This window comes from Chaetodon auriga, chromosome 14 (genome assembly GCF_051107435.1).
Source record: "Chaetodon auriga isolate fChaAug3 chromosome 14, fChaAug3.hap1, whole genome shotgun sequence".
NCBI lineage: Eukaryota > Metazoa > Chordata > Actinopteri > Chaetodontiformes > Chaetodontidae > Chaetodon > Chaetodon auriga.
In genome coordinates this window covers 24,870,644-24,892,585 of record NC_135087.1, presented here as the reverse complement: position 1 = coordinate 24,892,585, position 21,942 = coordinate 24,870,644, and the positions used below count along the sequence as shown (strand labels likewise).

Sequence of the window (21,942 nt, the reverse complement as noted above, 5' to 3'; positions counted from 1 at the left end):
CACAGAAAAGTCAGAGAACATTTACACAATCATAAACTGATTTGTCTGGGAAATGTTTACTATGCAATGCTGTCCTATCAAATCCAAGAATGTCTACAGATGTTTCACCCAGTTTTTCTTGAATAGAATGGCCATCTTATGAACATTAGCTGAGAGGATGAAGATGACATAATGGAATTGTTCATTGTTTTCATTTTCATTATTGTGCCTATTTGATACACATGCATTTAACACCTTTGTAGAATGACCTACAAGTGTGTTTACATGTGCATTAGTTATTCTTTGTAATAAATCCCAAGTCATATAGCCCGCACTGCACTGACACAATTACCATGGAATTCTTAGGTACCAAATAGTATTTACACTCTGTATGCTCTCTCTCTATGAACTGACCAAAGTGGCATCTCCTCATATATTTAAAGTATTTCTGTTTTGAAATGTTAAACATTGAGATGGTCTATTTTGATGGATTTGACAGCCCTCTAAACAGGTGATCAAATCAACTGCATTGTCATGATACGTAACTTGCAGCATTCAAAACAAAATATAGTACCATCTAAATATGGGTGGCATGGGTGAGAAAGGCTTGATTGGGTGTCCACATGTTAAGTTTGTCATGTCCTCTCCAAATGTGTTGGTCTATAAATTACTATAGGTGATTGCATAGGAACCACAAGGAAAATGACTCAACATTTTTAGATGTAGCTCTAGGAGTGGCAATGTCAGCTCACCACTTTGGTTCAGCTACTACAGGATAGATTGCCATGAAATTTTGACATTCATTGTTCCTGAAAAATGTACCCTATGGGCACCAACTCTTCAGTTCCCCTCTCCGGCTTTCAGCTCATTGTTACAGTTTTAGAGCCCTTCACTTTATTTTGAATCACTCTCACTGCTCTCATAGCATAGTTTTCAGCTGCAGCAGGGAGCTGTTTTCAGCAAAAAGATCCAAAAACTACTGTACACTTCCTGCCCAGCAGAAAATGGCGACACACAGTTAGTGATTAGCTGGTGAACATAGGAAACATAGGAAATGGTGATGACTCAAACAGAACTAAAAGTACAGTAAATATAGGACAAACATGACTCTAAATGAATGTAAAATATATATATATATATATATATATATATATATATATATATATACACACACACATACACACAGTATCAGTGTTGTGTTTGCAGCTTGTGCCCGTGTCCCCAAGTCAGTTATTGCAAATACATATAAATATCTCTTTTTTTCTGTATAGGAAAAGTGAGACAATAATGCCTTAGTTTTGGGGAACCAGCCAGTGTTTGGTTAATCTGTCACAACTTGCACATACACACACACACAAGCACTATGACTTTCAGTAATAAGATTGTGGGCTCTCCACAACAGCACCATGACGAAGAGTCTTTGAAATGGGACACTAACAAGCTGACAGCACTTCCGTTAGGGCTGTCTTCCTGCATGCTAAAGTCAAACTTGGTTTGATCTGGAGAAGGGTGTGTATGTTTGTGTATATGTGTGGGTGGGTTAGGGGGATGGTGGGTTAAAACATTCAAGTCCAGGGTATATAAGTAAGTACAACAAGAAACTGATTGTTTTCAACGGCAGTAGACCTTCATGCAGCCACTTACAGAAGCAACCAGCAGTCCAAGTGTAAAAAAACGGAAATAAGTGGTAGATCCTAAGCAGCAACCAACAGAAAGTACCTGACTGCACAAAGTAATTTCTGTCACAGTGGTTAACGGTTTACCCTGGAACATTTCTCTGCTTGTCTAATGCCTGACCTTTAAGCTCTGAAGTCTAACCTTGAGAAGCTGCTTGCTGCTACAAACTTTTAACGGACAGAGGGACAAACGGACCAAAACATCTACCTGAGAAGCAGGTAAGAAATCAACCAACTACCTGCCTAAAAAATTATTGATGATTAGCATGATTAGCAGAATTTAGCACCAGCTGAGCACATACTAAACCTCAAAAACAGAAGGGGTTTTCCAAGCTTGTTGGGTTTTGTTATTGACTCAGTGCACACAATGCACAATTTTTAAGAAAAAATATCTGATTTGAGCTCTCGTGAGCTGTGGAACATACATACACAATCTAAAATGGTTCTTTAAGGCATGCAGAGGCGATGTCAAGATGCCTCAACCATTACTGAATCATTTTAGATCCCAAATATTCACATGAAACCAGCAGCTTCCAAGTTGTCAGGTGATCTTGGAGAGAGCTCATTGCAGATTACACAGAAATTATGATATAAGTCTATTGTATCTTATTTTAAATATACTATGAGTGTCAAAAATACAGACAGCAACACCAAAGAAACAGCTTTTTTTCAGGCATTATACAGAAGCTTGTGGAAAGTGGAACAAGCCTAAGAAAATTGCTCTAATAATATTGAGAATTCTCTTTGTATATGTTGATATGAAAAATGTAAAAGTTAGAAATAAGCCTTGCCATAGCCTTGAGGTATATTTTTCTATTTTTCATTGTGAAAAACATATTGATATTCATTTATATTGATTTTGCTTTTGTTTACGTTATTGTTGATTAGTTTGAAGAAATACACAACTAGTTAACATGTACTTGAATTATTGTAAAGGAAGAATTTTTTTCCCATTTTTTTAGGATGTCTGAACCGCCTACTTTGCCTCGAATGTCCTTTCTGTGTCTATGCATTCTGGGTATGACCTTGGTGACATCTAGCTTCCCTCAGCCTGGACCACCTCTCAGGTCGTTACTCACTAAATCTCATCAAGGCAGCAGCAAACTATCACTGTTAACGGTATACTGGTTTGGAGTGAATAACTGCCAAAGTAACAGACCAATGAACTAAAAAAATACCTCAAATACCTAACTTTATTTTCTCCATAATACTCTACTTATTTTGATTCCTACATAATATAATTAAATATGTTTTCCAAGGAATCAAGTTTAATTTTATCTGATTCCAGAAGTCCTGATGATTCAGCGGAACCTCAACAAGATGACTATGTCCTCTTCCCCTCCATCTCTCTCCATGATTGGAGCATTCAAATGATGTCAGCCCCCAGCCTCAGAGCAGCAGCAGACAGCAAAGCAGGACTGATGAGGGAAACGTGGCTGTTTGCCCCAGAAAGGGCAGAGGCGAGGTAACCACATTGTGGGCAAAATTCTATTATTAAGTTCTAATCAAGTGAAGCAACACGAAGAACATGGATGTTGAACAGCAGCCACAACACTTACATTCAGTGACACTGATATTTTATAACGTCCCTCCAACAATCTATTCAGTCTAACAGTCCATTGTGAGTCTGACAGTGTTAAAGGAATGCAATGCTTTATCCGAGGAGAACTTGTTTAAAACAAAAAAAAGCCCTAAAATCTCTTTGCAACATTTTACATATATCTACAATGTGAAGTTTAACCAAGCATTTTTTTCACATAAATATTTTTTACATGAAGGTCAAGATAAAACTATTAAGTATTTTCCGACCTAACAGTAAGGATTTGAAGTGTGGAAAAATAAATGAATTTTTTATTTTATTTTATATTTATTGATTGATTGATTGATTGATTGATTGATTTGGGTGAGCTGACCCTTCAAATATAGTTTGACATTCGGAAAAATCAAGTCAAGACAAATCTGTGTGATAAGTATGAAGCTCAAGGCACAAAGACTAGAAACAAGGTACGAGAAACAGCTAATCTAGCTCTGTCCAAAGGTCACAAATTCCACTATTAAGTTCAACAATTAACACATATGTTGTTATTTAACCTTGGGGACTTAGCATGCTGTCAGCAGTCATACAAAAATCAAGCAGTGCATCTTAAATAGACTATATTTTCAAATTTCAAATCAAGATCCAGGAAAAAAAACAAACATCAGTGGAATACCTATTAGTGTTCGAGCCTCTGGTACCTGGATTTTTTTTTGATCTGTGTATCTCTAGCATGGAGACGGCGTGGCCGGCTGAATGGTCGTCTCAGGGTTCTGGCACGGTGAAGAGGAACATGGTAGTGGCTGATGATGCTGCCTTCAGGGAAAAGAGTAAACTCCTCACCTCCATGGAGAGACAAAAGTGGCTTAACTCCTACATGCAGAAACTACTGGTGGTTAACTCTTCATGATCCTGTAGGGATACTAAGTCTCTGGGTAACTGCTCAGCTGGAGACTTGAACATAATGTGGACATTAACATCTTCTGTTCTATTTCCAATCCTGCTCAAAACTGTAATTAAGTTATTGTTTCCCACCAGATGGTCCAATGAATGAGGCAGAAACAGGTTTTCAGTTGTTGAACAATACATAAACCTGAAGTGAATTTGTTGGTCCTGTTGAAAATAATTGTATTATTGAATTTGATACATAAATAAAGATGCAAATTATGCTTTTGACAACTGCAGCTTTTGTTTGACCTCATAAATACTGTATAGGTTTAATGACAGCTGAATTTAATAGTACTGTTATTCTAATCATCTATCAGTATCTTCTACACAATTTAACTTCAGCCAAAAGCAGGACTTGTTTGTATTAGTTAAATAAATGTCTGTGAAGGTCCATTAACACATTTTAGAGGCATGTTCAGCACATTTAGACATATGTACCTGGCTTTCACAAAGCAAATGTACAAAACATTAAATTAGTTGTACTATGTATTGGGAGATGCCCTTGCTTGCTTTCTTTGTAAGGGTGAGATGAGAATATTGGTACCAATCTTACGTGCTTAGTAACAAAACAAAACAAAACAAAAAAAAAAACTGCCTACCATCAGTCTTAAAGCTGTATCCTGTTAGTTTAATGTGCTGAAACTATTTCTATTTCTGAACTGATACATCAGCTTTCTGAATATCAGATCACTTCCATCAAACAAATAATAGTCATATTCCACGCTGATGAATAAACAAAAAAGTCTATGGTGGTATCAACACCAGTTTGTCCAGCCTGCCAACCATCTCCTGTAGCCGCATCCTATTCGCCAGTCTCTGCCCGTCCCTCCTCTCCAGCAGCAGAGCCTCTATCTGAAGAAGCACCTGCACAGCATGAGATGATGGGAGCTCGTCTGGAGCCTGAGCCCCACCGTGGAGCCCCTCTGCTGGGTCCCTGCTGTATTTGACAGGCCTCTCAGTCTGGAGCCTGGCTCGAGAGGCCTTGGGGAAGGAAGGCAGGGATGGAAGACAGGAGAGAGGAGGAGGGAGGGAGGTGTTTTCTGGTCCTCCCTGCAATGTATTACAAAATGTTAATATTAAACTTTCTCTCTTCACACTGCCATATTTTCCTTTTTATTTACTTATCTTTTAATCAGACAGTTCCTGCTTGAAATCAAACTTTTTGTTTTTGACTATTCTATTCAGGTAAAATCAATGCGGCAACATAATGTTACTCTACTATGCTAGAAATGATAGCTAATTTCACACCTATTGCCACCAAACATCAAGCAAATAATCAGTTGCTTATATCTTAAGTAGGATATTATTCTATCACACTGTACACTAAACCACCCTGAAACAATAATGGAAAATGTTTAATGACATTTTGTGTATTAACAACATTAATTGCACTTTCCTTAATATTTTATGGTCTAAAACGTACAGCAAGTCATTCAAAGAACTTGATATTAGTACTACCAGTGAAACATTTATTTATTACTTTTCAACTAACATTTCAGTAAAATGAAAATGCTGATCAATCACAGAGACGTTTTTATTGTTTTCATATCAAAATTTCACTATCAAGTCAGTGCATATAAATGCTTGATGAATGATACCCAATATGTGCAAGTGTTTGTCAACCAATTAAAGAATAAAGGAATTGTTCCAAATTTTGCTAAGCACATTTAAGGCTTTGAGATGAGAGAATTGATACCACTCTCATGTCAATGTGTTGCAATTTATTTATAAATTTCTCCACATGCATGGCAGCACCAACTATTTTGTATCAGTGGATTTAGAGCAGTGAGCACAATGACCCACACATAAAAGCTAGCATGGGGAGATGGTATTACAATGGACAGCAGAGCTTGAATGGATGTGAGAGTCTACATATTTGTCTGAATAAAGTTAACAGGGTTCAGAAAAGATATCCTTCAAAGAAGAATCATTTCATAGGACATGCCAATATTTAAGTATTGGTTGTTGTATTTGTATAGATGGTGATTTGAAAACAGTTGAAAAGCAAACTCTTGAGAAAGTCTGGCATTTGCTCACAGCTCTCTGATAGGCTGAACCTATGTATGTAAAAGAATATCCTCTAATGTTGAAGCATTCCTTAAGTTCAGGGGCTTTTGACTGGAAATCATCAGTACTTACTACAGTTTCAATGTTGCCTGTAAAACTGTCCAATTGAGAAGATAAGGTTTCTTGAGTGATTACTGTCTGATCTTAGGAGTGTGTTTTTTTGAGCAAAGTAGTGCTGAATGAATAGCTAAACTGTTGTTTGTCAAGAAAATGTTTGAACACTTAACTCCTCCTAAAATCACATATTGTGGGCTTGACATTTCTGTTTGTGTATAAATGAAAGAAACAGTTCTCCACAAAGATTATTAAAGTCTGATCAAAACCATGAAGCAATGACCTCTGTCTGAATGGACCCCTTCAATATGTGTTGCACACCTGTACTGTGGGCAGTCTCAACAGCATCTCCTCCAATTTCTTTAGCCCCCGGTTTCCATGGTGACACAGTCTAGCACTCCCATTGGGTGCATGTGTAGGCGTCTCAACAACAGGATCTGTCAGGTGGCAGTCCACCACACTGTCCTACACATATACACATGCTTTGTGTCACATTTCCTGGTACATGTGGCTGCTGCCATCTTGGAGGAAACTGAGAGGACAATGTAGCAAATCTGTGGGCTGGGAGCAATAATTGTGTAACGAGTCAAAAGAAAAAATAAAATACATCGGTGTCCAAATCCACACCCTCTGGTGTGAATTTTCACTTTTTCAAAATTTTACAATTTTACATTTTCCTTCAGCAGGAAATTATATGCCGCATCCAGGAATGTGTGCCTAATTCAATTTATAAGGAATCATGAACCACCATGTCCAAATCGTATCTATTCATGCATTGTCAAAAAATCTTGATAGATCATATTCACTATATATTTACTATCACTATAATTACACATTTTATATATTCTTGTTATAATGCATTTTATTTTTTGTGAGTCCTTGAATACAATGGTGTCTTATACATAGGAGTAAAGGAGTGTGTTTGATATCAACTTCTGTGAAGATATCACTTGTTGAGGAGGACAGACACCAATAAATTTCAGAGGGCAGAGGAAACCACGAAAATGAAACAACAGTATCTTGTCAGGCCAAAAGAATATATTGATGGAAATAACCTTCCAGAAGCTCTACATTAAAATGCATAAATGAGTGTAATTTCTGTTTCTAATGGTGCTCCCTGGGACCAGCTTGGTTTTGTTGTACCTGCTGTAAAGCAATAAAACACATTTTACATTGAACTCTGAAGACTATTAAAGCTTATTGCATTCACGAATGCTGGAATGGATAGGAGTCTGAACCTATCTGGCCCCAGTGAAGATGTCTGTTCCAGAGTCGTTTTCCTGTGTGTTGTTGTGTCTAACTCACCAACCATGTCCAGAAGACTTTTTCCACCTTTTTCCAGTTCAGATATGCTTCTAGGAGGTCACAGAGCTGCTGCATACACAAACAGTCCTATAACACATGCACACACAGTGTTACATCTTACATTATTGATTTAAGTTTAAATCTCTAAGTTTGTCTTTCAGAGTGAAAAGAGTCAAGACAGTTACTCTCACCAAGAATGCTAATATATCAGGTAAAAATAGTCAACCAATAATCCTACCATGTCCTTTCAGTAAAATTTGGGAAAAAAACAGTAATAGTATGTAATAGTATTTCTTAAAAAAATGATCATCATACATATAAAAAGGGGCACTCTGCAACTACGACATTAAATCCTGATGACTGGATGAAAAGAAATTGAGCAAAAAGTTATTGATGCTGTATGGTTGGATTTGAGAGAAGCATTTGAAATATTTAATCACAAGTTGTCATGAGAGCTGTTGAGTTGAGCTGTTATGGCTGAAATATCTACTGCTGTATGGATCAAAGTTGTCTCACAAACAGGAAATATACTGTGCATTTTAATTGCAGTTAGATCTACAACTTACTCAAGGAAGTTCTTTAGGGATGCTTCTGTTTTCCATTTTTACAGATTTTTGAATTTTGAATTATGCCACATTTTCAAAAAAACATTAAAAATTTCACAATACATATATCAGCAGACACACCTGGAGAACTTGCCTGGGTTTTAAATGATGAATTAAAGTTAACAGAAGAATGGGTAAGGGTAAATAAGTTGTGTTTATGTGTGTATATTTTTATCTATATATATCTATCCATATCTATATCTAGATAGATAGATAGATAGATAGATAGTCAAGCCCAAAATTATTCATACCCCTGGCAAGTTTACTTCTATTCAATCAGCAAGTTTTTCTTGAGTGGAAAAGACACAGATGTCTTCCAGAAGATAATAAGACAATGTACAAGAGGCATTATTGTGGAAAAAAATATTTCTCAACTTTTATTTACATTTGAACACAAAGTGGCATGTCCAAAATTACTCATACCCTTTGCAAACTGGCACGGTCTATGGGAAAATCAAAAGTTCTATACCATTCCAAATAGTCCAAGCTGTTCTACAGCATCCTTATTACCCTCATTCATTGGGAACAGCTGTTTTAATCAACTCAACAGGTGAAAAACAGCAGCTCTCTGCAGTTGGTTTGTGGACAGTCATGGCTAAGCTAAAGGTGCCCACTGAATGCAAGCTGTTATCAAGGCCAAAAGAGGCCATACAAAATATGATGTTTTTTGGTTATTATGTGTGAAAAGGACTATTTAGTTGTTTCACTTTATTTGCCAAATAAATAACAATAACATTTTTCTTCTAATATATTTATGTTTTTCTCGTTTTTATGACAGGTGGTCTAATAAATTTGTTAAGCACTGTGTGTGTGCGTATATATGTGTGTACACCTAAAACCTGGTTGTACATTTTGGAGGGTGAGTAATTAAGCCTATAACTTAGCCTCGCAGCCTAGCTTGATGTCTGTAAACTTGGCTCGATTGAAAGATAGATGATAGAAAGTATGTAGTTTTAATGACTTCCTTTTATATTCTTTCTCAGTATCCCAGAGAGATACAGATGTAGTATGTGTGAGAGCTTTACAATCAGGGTTTCCCCCAGTAGCCTGGCGGCCCGCCAGGCCTATAAAGCACCGAAGTTGGAGGAGCGCAGTGCATCCCCGGCGAGCCGACCGAGCCGTGGCCCAATGATGAGGCAGAGCCAGTGCAAGTTAGCACGGATGTTAGCACGTTGTCAGAGCAGCCTTCTGCGAGCCGCGATGGTAAACATCGAACTAGCGGATTTAAACCAAAATGGTTAGCTGACCCGAAATTTAGCAGATGGCTCTACAAGACCAAGTACGGTAAGCATGTTTTGTACAATATACTAAAATATTAACAATATTATGCTCGCTAATTTCATGTTGGTTTAGCAAATTTTGCTACTAAGTTCAGCATTAGATACGCTTCGTTTTATAGCTGTGGCTTTTTTTTGTGTCGTTCTTAGGTATGTTTTGCCAGGTGTGTCGCAACCACCACCAGCAGGCAACGCAAGGATCCTCAACCAGAGTCTTCATTGAAGCTCCTTGTACAACTTATAGGCAAGATGTGCTGAACGCACATATTGGGTCTATACACCATCACACTAGCATTGAGATGGCAGCAAGCAAAAGGGGAAAAGCCTAACTGCCTGCCTCCGCATCAAAATAAATGGTCCCTCTGTGGCTGAGCTTGACTACAATGAGGCTCTGGAAGAGTTCTTTGAAAAACCCAGATGGATTGCTTGCACTGATCCAATGTGCACCATGTGCAGCAAGAAGTAGAAGAGGTCACAGTACAGCATCCCTCTTCAGCCTCTGAGTTCCCTGTTTTTACCCCTTGGCCATGTTTGCACTTTTTTAATGTTAATTTATTTTACTTTTAAATGTGACCAGCAATGGCTTGTTTTAAGGTTTGCTAGGATTTAACTTAAGTGTAAACAATTGATATTATTTATTTTAATTGTATTTTTTTTGTGATTGTTAAAACCGCATTTCAAGATTGTGCCTTTTTGTAAGACTCTACGTTTAAGTATTGTTAATAAATGGCTTACAATAACACATAATAGTCATAATTTCAAAATTGCTGTCAGCTTTTACCTTTTTTTTTTTTTTTTTTTTTACAAAAACACGGTGGGCCGCCGGTGGGCTTCTCTAGCGGCCCTACCACCAGGCTTAGCAAGTTTTCTGGGGGAAACCCTGATTACAGTACAGATCCATGTGGCAGTCAGACAAGCCCCATAGTCTGAACATGAGATGAAGATAGCAGCATTATGATTTGTTTTTGTTTTTGTCCACACAGAATTCAACAGGGGCGAATCCTTCAGCCCCACCTGTAAGAAAAAAAGAAAAACAAAATACTTGTTCTTTCCTGTTACTTTGCAAAGTATGAATTGTATCAGGATCAAATTGTGATTTGATGACATTGTGCTATTTCAAGGAGTAATTAAGAAGGCCCTAGATCTGTTGTTATTATAGTAATGAAATTATACTTACAACTTCTTATACAGACTGATTCATAAACAACAGAACAGGAACAAAACACACAACAGTGAACTCTGTGCATGCAAAAACAAAAACAAACAAGCCAGTTTCTGGGAACTAGCTAGTTTTTGCTCTTTCTGTTATATTGAGGTTTAGGTTTTACTAGTGGCTCTAACATGCCTGAAATTAGCCAAATCCCCAGGAACAAAATTAGCCGAATGGTAAAAAACACAGTAACAAATCATAAAGCTGCTATCTTCATCTTACTCTCAAATCAGTACAAACTAATTGAACGGATTTTGCCGAGAGGGACACACCACAGAGGAGGTGATATTCTAACTGTAGACCTGTCTCCATTTTCATTTGAATTTTGTCCACTTCAGAGCATGCTGACATGTAATTATAACTGCAATAGATTGGGGATGCTGTTTCCCTTACTGCATACTGTCTACTTTAGAGGAGATTAAGTATTTGAAAATGAAATGTCAAACAGCTTTTCCATTTTCATTTTAATATGGTAAGTGAATACCCATATGAAAAATTTAATTGGATTACTGCCTTTTCATTTTCACTGAAATAACACATACATAAACAGAAAATGATAATGCTATTGTGAATTACATGTTGATTTGCAAGTTTGCATTACCATTTTAATATTGTCCCCCATAGCTTCCATAGTCAGTAAAATGTTTTGTTATCTAACTATGACTCAAATTATGAGAAGAGCATGTTTTAAGTAATTCATTTTGATAACAGCACACACACACACACACACACACACACACACACACACACTTACCTCCTTTAGCAATTTTGAGCTTTGATCAGAAGAGGACACAGTGGAGGGTGGGATAGCAAACAAAACCTGAGAAAAAAAACAATATGTCTATCTGATTTTATACAGAAAAACACTTGACAGTAACTAAACTCTAACTTCATGCTGTCTTACGGGAAGCTCACATTATTGAAGGTTACACTTATGCATTCTTTGGCTACTGTTTGGAATGAAGTCTTCTGTGATTTGCAATCATCCTGCAGTTATACTCCAAAACTTCTAATTTGTCGAACTTCAAACAACGTTTTACATTGCAGCATCTGACAAATACAGAATGGTAGCCAGTGGAAAAGTCAGAAAGACGGGATTTTCTCACAGCATAAAGCAAACGAGTTTGCTCTTCTTGCATGGACAGCAGGGTCTGCCCCTGGTATCTCAGACAGCCAATGAGCCACTGAAGTTTCCTCAGAGATAAGGAGTCTAACTGGAGCTCACTGGAAAGCTGAGTGTTCACCTGACACACAGACAGAGATTAGACAGAGTATAAAAGTACACAAGTACAAAGAATACAAATAAGGACTTAGGTTTACCAGTATATTGTGTTGTGCTGGTGGTACTTACAGATGTAGGTGTGAGCAGTGTTTTGTCCAATTGCTGTACTCGCTGTGTCAGCAATTTCTCCAATGTTCCTTTAGCGAGCAGCCACCCCAGCACCAGGAGAAGGTCTCTGCTGGTGAATCTCCCTCGCTCCCCTCCATCTCCTCCCTCCCTCCCATACATCCAGTTAGCATGGTAGCCAGTCCGCCAGAGGCCTGCAACTACCAGCTTCCTCTGCTCTGAGGCTACACACAGACAAAGAAAGGACATTCAGTCACTCAGCAAGTCCACTTCATATCATAAAAGAGTATCTTTTTACAAAATGCTGTTGTCCAAAATGTTATTGTGATTCCAAGCAAATTCTAATTTGAAAACAATAAAATGAGCTGTTAACTATTGGGTATTTACAGCGTGTTTTGTATAATGGGATGTCTTCAAATAATGACAAATCAGAAATCAGTAAAGTCCTAAAAACAGCATGATAAGCCATGAACAGATTGAGAAAAAAAAAAAAACTTAGAGTGACTGACCTCCTCCTCGCTGTGCATAAGCTTTACAGGAAACAATGCCAGCTGTCTGAAGGATGTTGGCAAGGAGGAGCCAAAACTGATCCTCCTGAAAATCAATAGGAAGTAGAAAGATATGTGTGTACAGTATGTCAATATGTACACGACACTGAAAGCACAGGACAAGAACACATAGTGCTTCATAAAACATGGTCCAAAACTAAGATGTTTTCTGGCTCTTTTCCACGAGACACTTGATTTTAATGTTGCTGTTGTACTTATATCCTTGCCACTTGTTTCCCATTGTCTGCTCTTGCAATGATCCAATTGAGATCAGTGGCCACCATTAAAATTTCATTTATTTTACCTCAATACCATACAATCCCAGTAATAAAGCCTGGTTTGGTTATTATTTAGCAGGAAATCATCATGAAATAAAATACACACACACACACACACACACACACACACACATACATACCCATATATATATACTCTCATTATATTCTATACTCTCATTTATAGAACATCTAATTAAGTGATCATCATCTACTGTATGTAACGTTAAATTCAAGTACCTTGTAACTAAAACCAAATGACTGAATGAAATGTCGTGAAGCAGAAAGTAGCTTGCATAAAATGTAAATGACGTTACTCGAGAACAAGGACCTCAACACAACACGTAAGTACGGACCTTGCAAATCAGAAAATGTAGTTACATTCCATCTCGAAGAGTAAAGACAAAAGATGAACGTACCACATCGTGTCCACCACCAAATTTAGCCCGCCTGAAGGTTTCCGGTAAGGGTACAACTTCCAGGCCGGTGGCCACTAGCAGGCTGCACAGAGCTCCTATCACCTGCTTCACTGGCACACTCACAGCGACTTTACTACGCTGCATGGCAGCCTGCCACCGGAAACTACATGGATATAAATAAAACTTCTATTCAGTCAGCCATCGCAATTAGTCCAACAGAGACACTCTCCATTTTTTCGAGACATTTGCAATGACACTTTCACTGCTTTGTATTTGAGTTGTTCATATTTCACAGCCAATGGGAGAGAATTTCGTCATCATCGTCTTCTTCTTCTTTGAGATTTTACGGCAGCTGGCATCCACGATGTTGCATTACTGCCATCTTCTGTTTTCACTGTCCATCTTTATTCATTAAGGGCAGATACTGTAGCATCGGAATATCCATTTCCTCTCTTGCTCGTTGTCCCCACACTCTAATATACTTTTAATGATGTCGCCCACCCGCCCTATTTTCCCTAACTGTCTTCTTCTTCTTCTTCTTCTTCTTCTTCTTCTTCTTCTTCTTCGTCGTCTTCGTCTTCTTCTTCTTCTTCTTCTTCTTCTTCTTCTTCTTCTTCTTCTTCGTCCTCGTCTTCGTCTTCTTCGTTTTACGGCAGCTACCATCCATGATGCTGCATTACTGCCACCCTCAGGTTAAATGTGATTCTGACAGGTGGGCCGGGCCGACGTTTCACTGGTGCATTATGAGGTCATTTAACTTCGAAGTACCTCTATATACATTTAATTTATTCATGCACTCTCTAGGAAAATATTATTTCTTAAACCTTAAGTGAACAGAGGCAACTCTAGAAGACAAAATATATCTATTACATACCTTAAGTAACCTCTTGGTGATGATAGGAGGAGTATTCAGATTCTTTTCTAAAAAGAAGTAATACTACACTGTGACAATTATCCACTACAAGTAAGTCCTCCTAGACCTGACATAAGTATAAGTATGTCATTATTATCAGCAACATTTACTGAAAGAATTGAAGGTAAAAGTAATCAATCTGTAGAAAGCATCCCTGTCAGTGCTACCCTATAATAAATTGTGTTTTTTGGATTAATACTGCTGCATTAATGTGTATGTTTAATTTTTACTGTTGTACATGTTTAAGGTTGAGATCATTTTAACCTCTTTATATACTGTTGGATAGTTTAATCTACAGTAATGCATCATATTCTCAATGATGACACTTGTAAAAGTCAGCTGTTCATGAGTTCAGCCTTGTGACAATGCATTTTACGGCTACTCCAGGGGAAGGTTTTAAACAGTCTATTCAGATTAAGAAGTTAAAGATTTTTGTCAGCCCATAAAGGAACACTTTAGGGAGAGTGAATCCTTCAATTTATCAGAAAAACTGACATTCAAAATAACCATATTTGGAGATGCCTTTTACTAGACAGGAAGGGTATGCCAAATGAATAATCTGAAAAGTAACTAGCAACTGTCAGACAAATATAGTGGAGTAAAATGTACATTATTTACCTTGGAAATGTAGTGTAGAAGAAGTGTAAAGTCACAAAATGGAAACACTTTAACAAAGTACAACTACCTCAAATTTATAGTAAATTTGTAAAGTGCAGTAATTGGGTAAATCTACTTTGTTACATTCCACTACTCCCTCTTGGTTTGAATTACAAAAACAATCCCGTTAATCCTATACTAAATTATCATATATTACCAAGATTTCCATTACCATTCATGTATGTATCTGTCAAATTTGATGTTTTCTGTCTGGTTTGATGTATTTGTGTACTCTGAGGTTGTATGGAAGGTGGCAACAATTTTCCTTGCAGAAAGACAAATAAATCTAAATCTATATTTCAAATGACAAGGCTCAACCGGTGTACTTCAGTATTTATTTCAAATCTGAAAATCATTTAAAAACATCTCACAATTACATGTACAAACATACCTAAAATAATTTAAAACATGAAAATAACTGTACACAGACACAATTAATTAGGATATGCTGCATGCATTAACCTTGGTATCACATCTTAAAGAACAGGAACAATGTGCAAATTATGGATCCAAAATGAACTTAAACTGACAATACAGTAGGCTAATTTTTGTCCTTCAAAAAAATAAACATCAGACCTTATTACAATGCATATTCATGTTAAATCTGAATATCATCAAGTGTAGACATATGCTACATGACCTCTATATAGTCAGGAAGATCTCAAATAACACAGTAACAATCAGAGCAATGGATGTATTTTGGTCATGCCGGTTTTCACGCTCGACATCATGTTGGCTCCACAGTCCTGCCCAAAGGCTGTTGTAACATAGCTGGAGATGGTCCCTTCATGTCCCATGTGAAGTTTAGTACATACTAACTTAACCTCCTATTTTAATGCTACTACTGCTTACTACCTGAGAAGGTTGGTAATAGACCCTGATTTCAGCAAACTCCTGAATTCTTATGACAAAACAGTATGCCACTGCTGGATGTAACCATTTGATGGATTTTTCATCTGTGGTTGACACTCCAAGTCACTTTTTCTAAACATCAATTGCTCCACTACTTACACAATGTAACAGCTAATATTTGGCTTTGGTAATCTCTCCATGGTGATGTTACGGAAAGAGGACTGTGTTAGGTATTTAAAGCCAACTCGTATTAGGCGAGAGAAGGGCGCTGGCCCTTCTCTCGCCTAATATGAGTTTAATATGAGTTATCTTATAGTATTACCTGATCAACATCTGGTCCAGCAAAAATGTCTCTGCTCACTAGTGTGTACACTAGACTATACTTTAGTTCTTGCCTGAAGAACATAGAGAGGCAGAAAATATCAAGAACACATTGTAAATTTAGCATTTTTGGCCCACAAATGGTACTGTATTGCCAAAATTCAGTTAACAAGAATAATTAGTATTAGTTTTAATATCAGTCATAGTTTGAAAGTTTTTAAAAAATCAGAATGCTGTAAATGGCATTAGGGAATGTGCTTATCATGTAAAGGCTTTATCAAATCCTCTTTCTGGTCCCAAATCCACAAGGCCTGAAGGACAATTTAACATACCCTTTTCAACTCTAAAACATACACGTTCAGTGTATTTGGTGGTTATTCTGTGCTTCTTGATCTCTTGTTGATCTAGAGCAAAGTCTATGCTGTTCAAACTCACCTTACAGATATGTATAAATAAAAGCACCTTGACAAAATCTACAGAAACTTAAAACAGAGAAGACTCTGTTTTAGGGGGTTGTAGTTATGCAGAGAGTCATGCTTCTCAGTTCTCTCCATCTCCTTCGTCCTCTTCTTGTTTGATGACTGGAGTTCCTGAAAACAACAGGAAAAGAGAATATCCATCATTTCGTCAAAGCAACAACTTATTGTATGCCTTGTCCTGGAACTGACAATGTTGAAGTTAGTCTCTGGTTTTTATGGTTTCACCTTTTGACCCAGAAGCCATTTAGTAACATTTATGGCTGTCTAATTTCCCAATTATTTTCTAGGAAGTTTCCTGGAAAGAAATATGTAATTTGGTACTAATAATGAGGAAAATAGGAATTTCCTTGAAGAACCTGATCTATTTAAACTCTCATATATATTGATTATAATTCTTTAGATTACTTAATTACACTTATTTGTGAGGGACCATGTACAAAAAACATTAATCTCATATAAAAAGAAGACATGTACTAGGTTTAAGTACCAGCTTATCTTCAGTTCCTTTTTTATATATTTGCTGAACTGTATGTTTGCCTGTAGACAGATTTTCCATTTCTTTCCTGTTCAACTGACCTGATCTCAGCTGGTTTACTAAAAGACTTTCTGAGTTATGTGAGCAATTCATTTGAATGAATTCATTCTAAATTACTGGAAATTATTTTGAAACTACAAAAACCAGTAAAGTGTTACTGCCATATTTTTAAACATACCCTGTAATCATATGGGAATAATTAGTTAATTAGGGGTTTAGTTATCTTTCTAGCAAAGTTTTTAAACACTCTTGCCATCTAGTTTCTTCAGATTAGGTAGTCTTTTAGAGGCTTCATCCATCCAGGTTCCCTCTGTTGAATGCTTCTCCTCCAGAGGATTTCCAACAAACACCAGGTCTGCAAGGCATGGCAGGTCAGCTAGCCTCACAAATTCTCCTACACAATACAGAAAAAACATATACCAAATTAAAGAGGGCCACATTGAGAATTTTAACACCAACAAATCATCAGCACACAACTTTAAAAATAAGAATAATTAATGTAAAACAAAGAAATTATTGTTATTGGCCTCTTTTAGATCATGCAACACAAAGAGTTTTGATAAGAATTGACATACTATGTTGACATATTATATTTATCCTCTTCAAAAAATTCTTAAACGGGTCACTTTAGCTCTAAATGTCACTCTAAATATCACTCTAAATGTTCAATGAATCTATATTATATTAAATACAACATAGTAATTTTGCAACTTAATTAGCTATGTCTATTTCATTGAATGTGTTGACTATATTTATGAATGTAGCTTACCCCATTCTTTGACCAGGTTGTTGGATATGTAGAGGACTCTGAGGTTCTTCATGTATTGGATTCCCTTCAGTTTCTCTATCAAATTATAGGAGATCCACAACTCTTCTAATGTGTCCCCTACCGCCTCCTGCAAACACACACACATGTTGAATGCAAAATAATGATGATTCAAAGTGAGTATTTAGCATGTGCAACCACTTCTGAAATTCCTTTTAGTTCGAAAAAGTTAGAAAAACTGTGTCAAGCAAAACAGAAAGAAAAACAGAAATCAATAAAAGATGGAAAAGAGAGAAATAATAAAACACTTAAACTAGTTAGTGTTCACTATGTTTCATACTGTATGCAACTTACCAGCCCAGTGAGGGCCTTTATATTATTTCTTCCTAATGACAATATCCTCAAGTTCTCTGGAAGCACACAATACAACATCACATTACAACACCACATTTCCATCCATGAACAGAGTGCGTTTGTGTGTGGTTATACTGTATGTACTTAGTTATTACTCACTCAGGCCATTGAGATTGGTTATTTTGTCAATGCAGTTTGTGGACAGAGACAGCTTCCTGTTGAGGATGCAGTGCAGTAACATAATATCAGTAATTTGAAGGATGACATACTAGTCTGGTTTAAAACATTGGTGATTAAACACACTGCACATGCTGCTCTGTTACTTGCTCTTAAATGATCAGCGACTAAAAATTCTGTCAGTGAACTGTTTGGAGTTATCTCTTGCCAGCAATTTGTAGTTTTTGTGGGAAACAGTTTGTCTAGTTAAGTATTACCCAATCATTCATGTACTTCAGTGGTGTTTTATAAGTGGTTATACATATTAGAGGCAGCACATTAAATGTCAACTTATCATTTGATTTGACTGTTATCTGATCGGTGTTATTTTTGTTCACCTGGTTTCATTCATTAAATGATGACCTATTTCTGTGAAACAAAACACTGAAGAGTTGTCACTCAGTAAATAAAGACACAGTCCATGTGTTCATGTATACAGTCTGTGATTTGTGTTAAAGAGTTAGTTTCTGAAATTCTGGGTAGTTTCACAATTTAAAGTGTAAGAGAAAACTCCACTATTATATATTTGTGGGTTTAAATCATAGCTCCTCTCAGAGGTAGGAAAGACAGCCTATTCTCCAAGGCTGACAGGTTAATACTTTGTGCACTGCTTTAAAGATTTTCTTTACAAATATTTTCACAAATTTGACCCAAATCCTAACAATACAACATAGCTTGGAGTGACTTACTTTGCAAATTTGTATTTATCAGGTTCACTGGAGTTTCTTGTCAAGTGTCACAGGCAGCGCCTTCTACACTTGCCTAAGTCTAAACTTTAGAATGTGATTCTGCAGCTTGTTGGGGACTGTAGACAGCCTGGCACAAAACTTTGCTTGCAATTTCAAAGCATACAGTAGCTCCACTGCCATGGTGTACATGAACAGGAACTTCAAAGTAAATCAAATAAATGCTGAACCAACCAGTTGTTTTATCTAAATAATTGGCTCATTGATTGGTAATGTATATAACCATTAGTTAAAGTCTTGGATATAATACATTTTCTTTAATAGAGACATTAGCCTTATTGACCTTATGCCTAAAGTTACTAAATGCAAATAACTTGTACACAAAATGAAACATTACAGACATGAGAAACGTTCAACTTGTGAAATTGAGCAAAAAAAGCATTTTGCACCAGATTACCAAATTACAATACAGTGCCAAAGGTCATTTATCAGAGCTAGCCTACTACCATATTACATGTTGGAGAATTCATAGGTTTTGTTCAGGCTGAATTGATCCAAATTTGTTGCTCTGCTGGAAAATACTTCATACCTTTATTGTCAATCAAATGGTATGTTTACATTCTTGTCAACACACCCACACGTCTGTTATGAAAGATGTATTTTTTAGTTGAAAAGCATGTACCTTTGAACAGGGTAGCTACTTGCTCCCAAAGACATCCAATAAATGAGCTAAACTAGGTTAATCTCATGGTTTAATGTGCCCTCAAACTGCATCCAGTAACATGAAATAAGGCATCCATCATTTTATCTATCCTAGGTATAAAAAACAGATCAATACGTTCAAATAACTGTAGCGAAACCTTGCTAGAGAACATAGTAAACATAAACTGGTGTACAACAACTTCAATAGAGGACTCACTCGCAGTTTGTGAGTGTGGAGAGGGATGCATCCATTTTCTCTATAGGAGGTACCTGACCATACAGTTTTATGGCTTTGGCCTCACTCACTTTCTCCCCTGACTTCTCCTCCTGCACACACACGTACACAAACACACACACACACACACACACACACACACACACACACACACACACACACAAGCAGATCAAAATATGCAATTACAACTATACTACAATCAGGCAAAATCACAATGGCATTCCAGTAATGAATTATACATACCACTATGAACACACACACACACACACACACACACTGTGTTTTTCTGTATGCCACTCACCCATTTGGCCAGTGCCTCTCTCACAGTCGTTGCTTTGGCCTGGAGAAACATCATCATCACGGTCAATTAGACAGGAAGAGGCTGGATTATGTTGTCGATGACAAAATAGCAGATAGGTACTGTAGACAACGTAGCAACCGTGACGTTTTTTTGATAAGCTAACTTAAAGGCTTTACATATTAACTGTCTTTATTATCATTTTTGTTTCAGGATTTTGGTTGCTCAACATTTCCTTTAGTTAGCAGCCACTCGAGCTAGTCGTCTTCTTCCCAATACAAGATTCAGGCGCGGTACTTGTACACGGACATCCACACAGATGTCGGCAGGTTACATTATTTGACAAGTAGTGTTAGCTAACTTACATAGCTAATTGTTAGCCCATGTTAGCTCACAGCGACAACAATGTCAACTTCAGCAAACTACAGCAAAAGAAAGCCGGCGGAATCACTACATGTTCACATAAGTGGTTACAATTAGGGCCGTATTAACTGGCTGAAAAACACAAAATAACAACGAAAAAAGAATCGACAACACACTTCACTTACCATGTTGATGGTTGATATCTACTCTGGTTGCTATGGCATTGAAAGGCAACCGACAAGCTACGCACGCGCAGTATCCCTGCGGTCAAGCCAGCCGTCATTCGCAAATCCAGGGTAAAATCAGCCACCCCTAAATTTGAAGTGCACGCGTATTGTCAGGGAGAGTTAGCGGCCTTAGTGAACCAGATTGCTCACTTTCCAAAAAACGACAACGTTGCAGACTTTAAGTATTATCTAAGGAGAATCATCACACATGCATTCCAAACAAAGCGCATCGGACTAGGCGAAGGTAGCGTGAGCATAGACACGTGACTATGTCCGGTTTTCAAAATAAGATATGAACGCAAAGCACATAGCAAATACATACCTGGAAATAAGATTAATTTGCTACTTTTGTCTTTGAAATAAAAAACAAACATTTTACTGTATCATTTTGGAGAAGTTCAAAAGTCCAACATTTCAAATCGAAGTGGTCGCATTTCTCAACATTGAGGGTCTATAAAAACACATTGCTGCATAAGTGATGACAATGGCTGTTAGATTTGAGTTCAGGGTGACTCTGACTACCCTGACTGAAAACCAAACATTTTTACTGTATCAATTTAGAGAAATTCCAAAATAAAAGTCCAACATTTTTCCCCTTGACGTGGCCACATTTCTCAATTTGATGGTGTATAAAATACAATGCTCCATAATCTAGGAGAATGACTGATAAATTTGAGCTATGTCCTTACTTGGCTACGAAGCCCAAAGGCCCCCAGTGGACACCCTGATTTAGGGATGAGGGAGTACACCACTATCTGTATCTGTATCTGTTCAACTATCTAAATTACCTGTATCCATATCGGTACTCAGAGTGGGCGGGGCCTAAAACGGAAGTGGGCGTGGTATGAAATCGGAAATGGGTTGGGCTTAAGTCGATACATTATTTTAAATCTGAAATTGATATACAATAAAAATATTAATATAGGCTACTTTGTGTGTTCAGCTATATGTGTGTAAGTGTATAAGTGGTCTGTAAGACTGTATATTTTTTAATGATCTGTGTGAACTTGGTGATTCATGCAAACATCCAGTGATGGCAAACAGGGAAATAATATGTCAGCCTTGTTCACTGTATTCTTCTCAAAAGCACCGC

The 21,942-nt window shown here is 37.2% G+C and overlaps 3 protein-coding genes across 6 annotated transcripts; 1 reads left to right on the top strand and 2 right to left on the bottom strand.

The window, feature by feature from the left end:
• Positions 1–296: 296 nt before the first annotated feature.
• tedc1 (tubulin epsilon and delta complex 1) lies at positions 297–13,886 on the bottom strand. 4 transcript variants are annotated; one of them, XR_013078128.1, is made up of 9 exons: positions 13,246–13,886; positions 12,513–12,597; positions 12,007–12,227; positions 11,762–11,899; positions 11,410–11,475; positions 7,564–7,650; positions 6,580–6,723; positions 749–5,187; positions 297–685 (listed from the first exon to the last, which is right to left on the bottom strand). XR_013078128.1 is itself a non-coding variant. In XM_076748092.1 (8 exons), the coding sequence occupies exons 1-8, from the start codon at positions 13,387–13,389 to the stop codon at positions 4,882–4,884; spliced, it is 1,191 nt and encodes a 396-aa protein (XP_076604207.1). In that variant the 5' UTR covers positions 13,390–13,886; the 3' UTR covers positions 297–4,881. The 4 variants fall into 4 exon arrangements, 3 of the variants coding, with proteins under 3 accessions (XP_076604207.1, XP_076604210.1, XP_076604208.1); XM_076748092.1 differs by having other exon boundaries at positions 297–5,187; XM_076748095.1 differs by lacking the exon at positions 6,580–6,723 and having other exon boundaries at positions 297–5,187.
• On the top strand, positions 1,765–4,099 carry pth2 (parathyroid hormone 2). The gene is made up of 4 exons (XM_076748097.1): positions 1,765–1,874; positions 2,618–2,722; positions 2,944–3,120; positions 3,922–4,099. The coding sequence occupies exons 2-4, from the start codon at positions 2,619–2,621 to the stop codon at positions 4,097–4,099; spliced, it is 459 nt and encodes a 152-aa protein (XP_076604212.1). The 5' UTR covers positions 1,765–1,874; position 2,618.
• Positions 13,887–15,132: 1,246 nt separating the features above from the next.
• dnal1 (dynein, axonemal, light chain 1) lies at positions 15,133–21,118 on the bottom strand. The gene is made up of 8 exons (XM_076747874.1): positions 20,808–21,118; positions 20,263–20,301; positions 19,944–20,053; positions 18,282–18,337; positions 18,123–18,178; positions 17,772–17,898; positions 17,256–17,396; positions 15,133–16,578 (listed from the first exon to the last, which is right to left on the bottom strand). Exons 1-8 carry the CDS (start codon positions 20,808–20,810, stop codon positions 16,529–16,531), a joined length of 582 nt encoding a protein of 193 aa, XP_076603989.1. The 5' UTR covers positions 20,811–21,118; the 3' UTR covers positions 15,133–16,528.
• Positions 21,119–21,942: the final 824 nt, after the last annotated feature.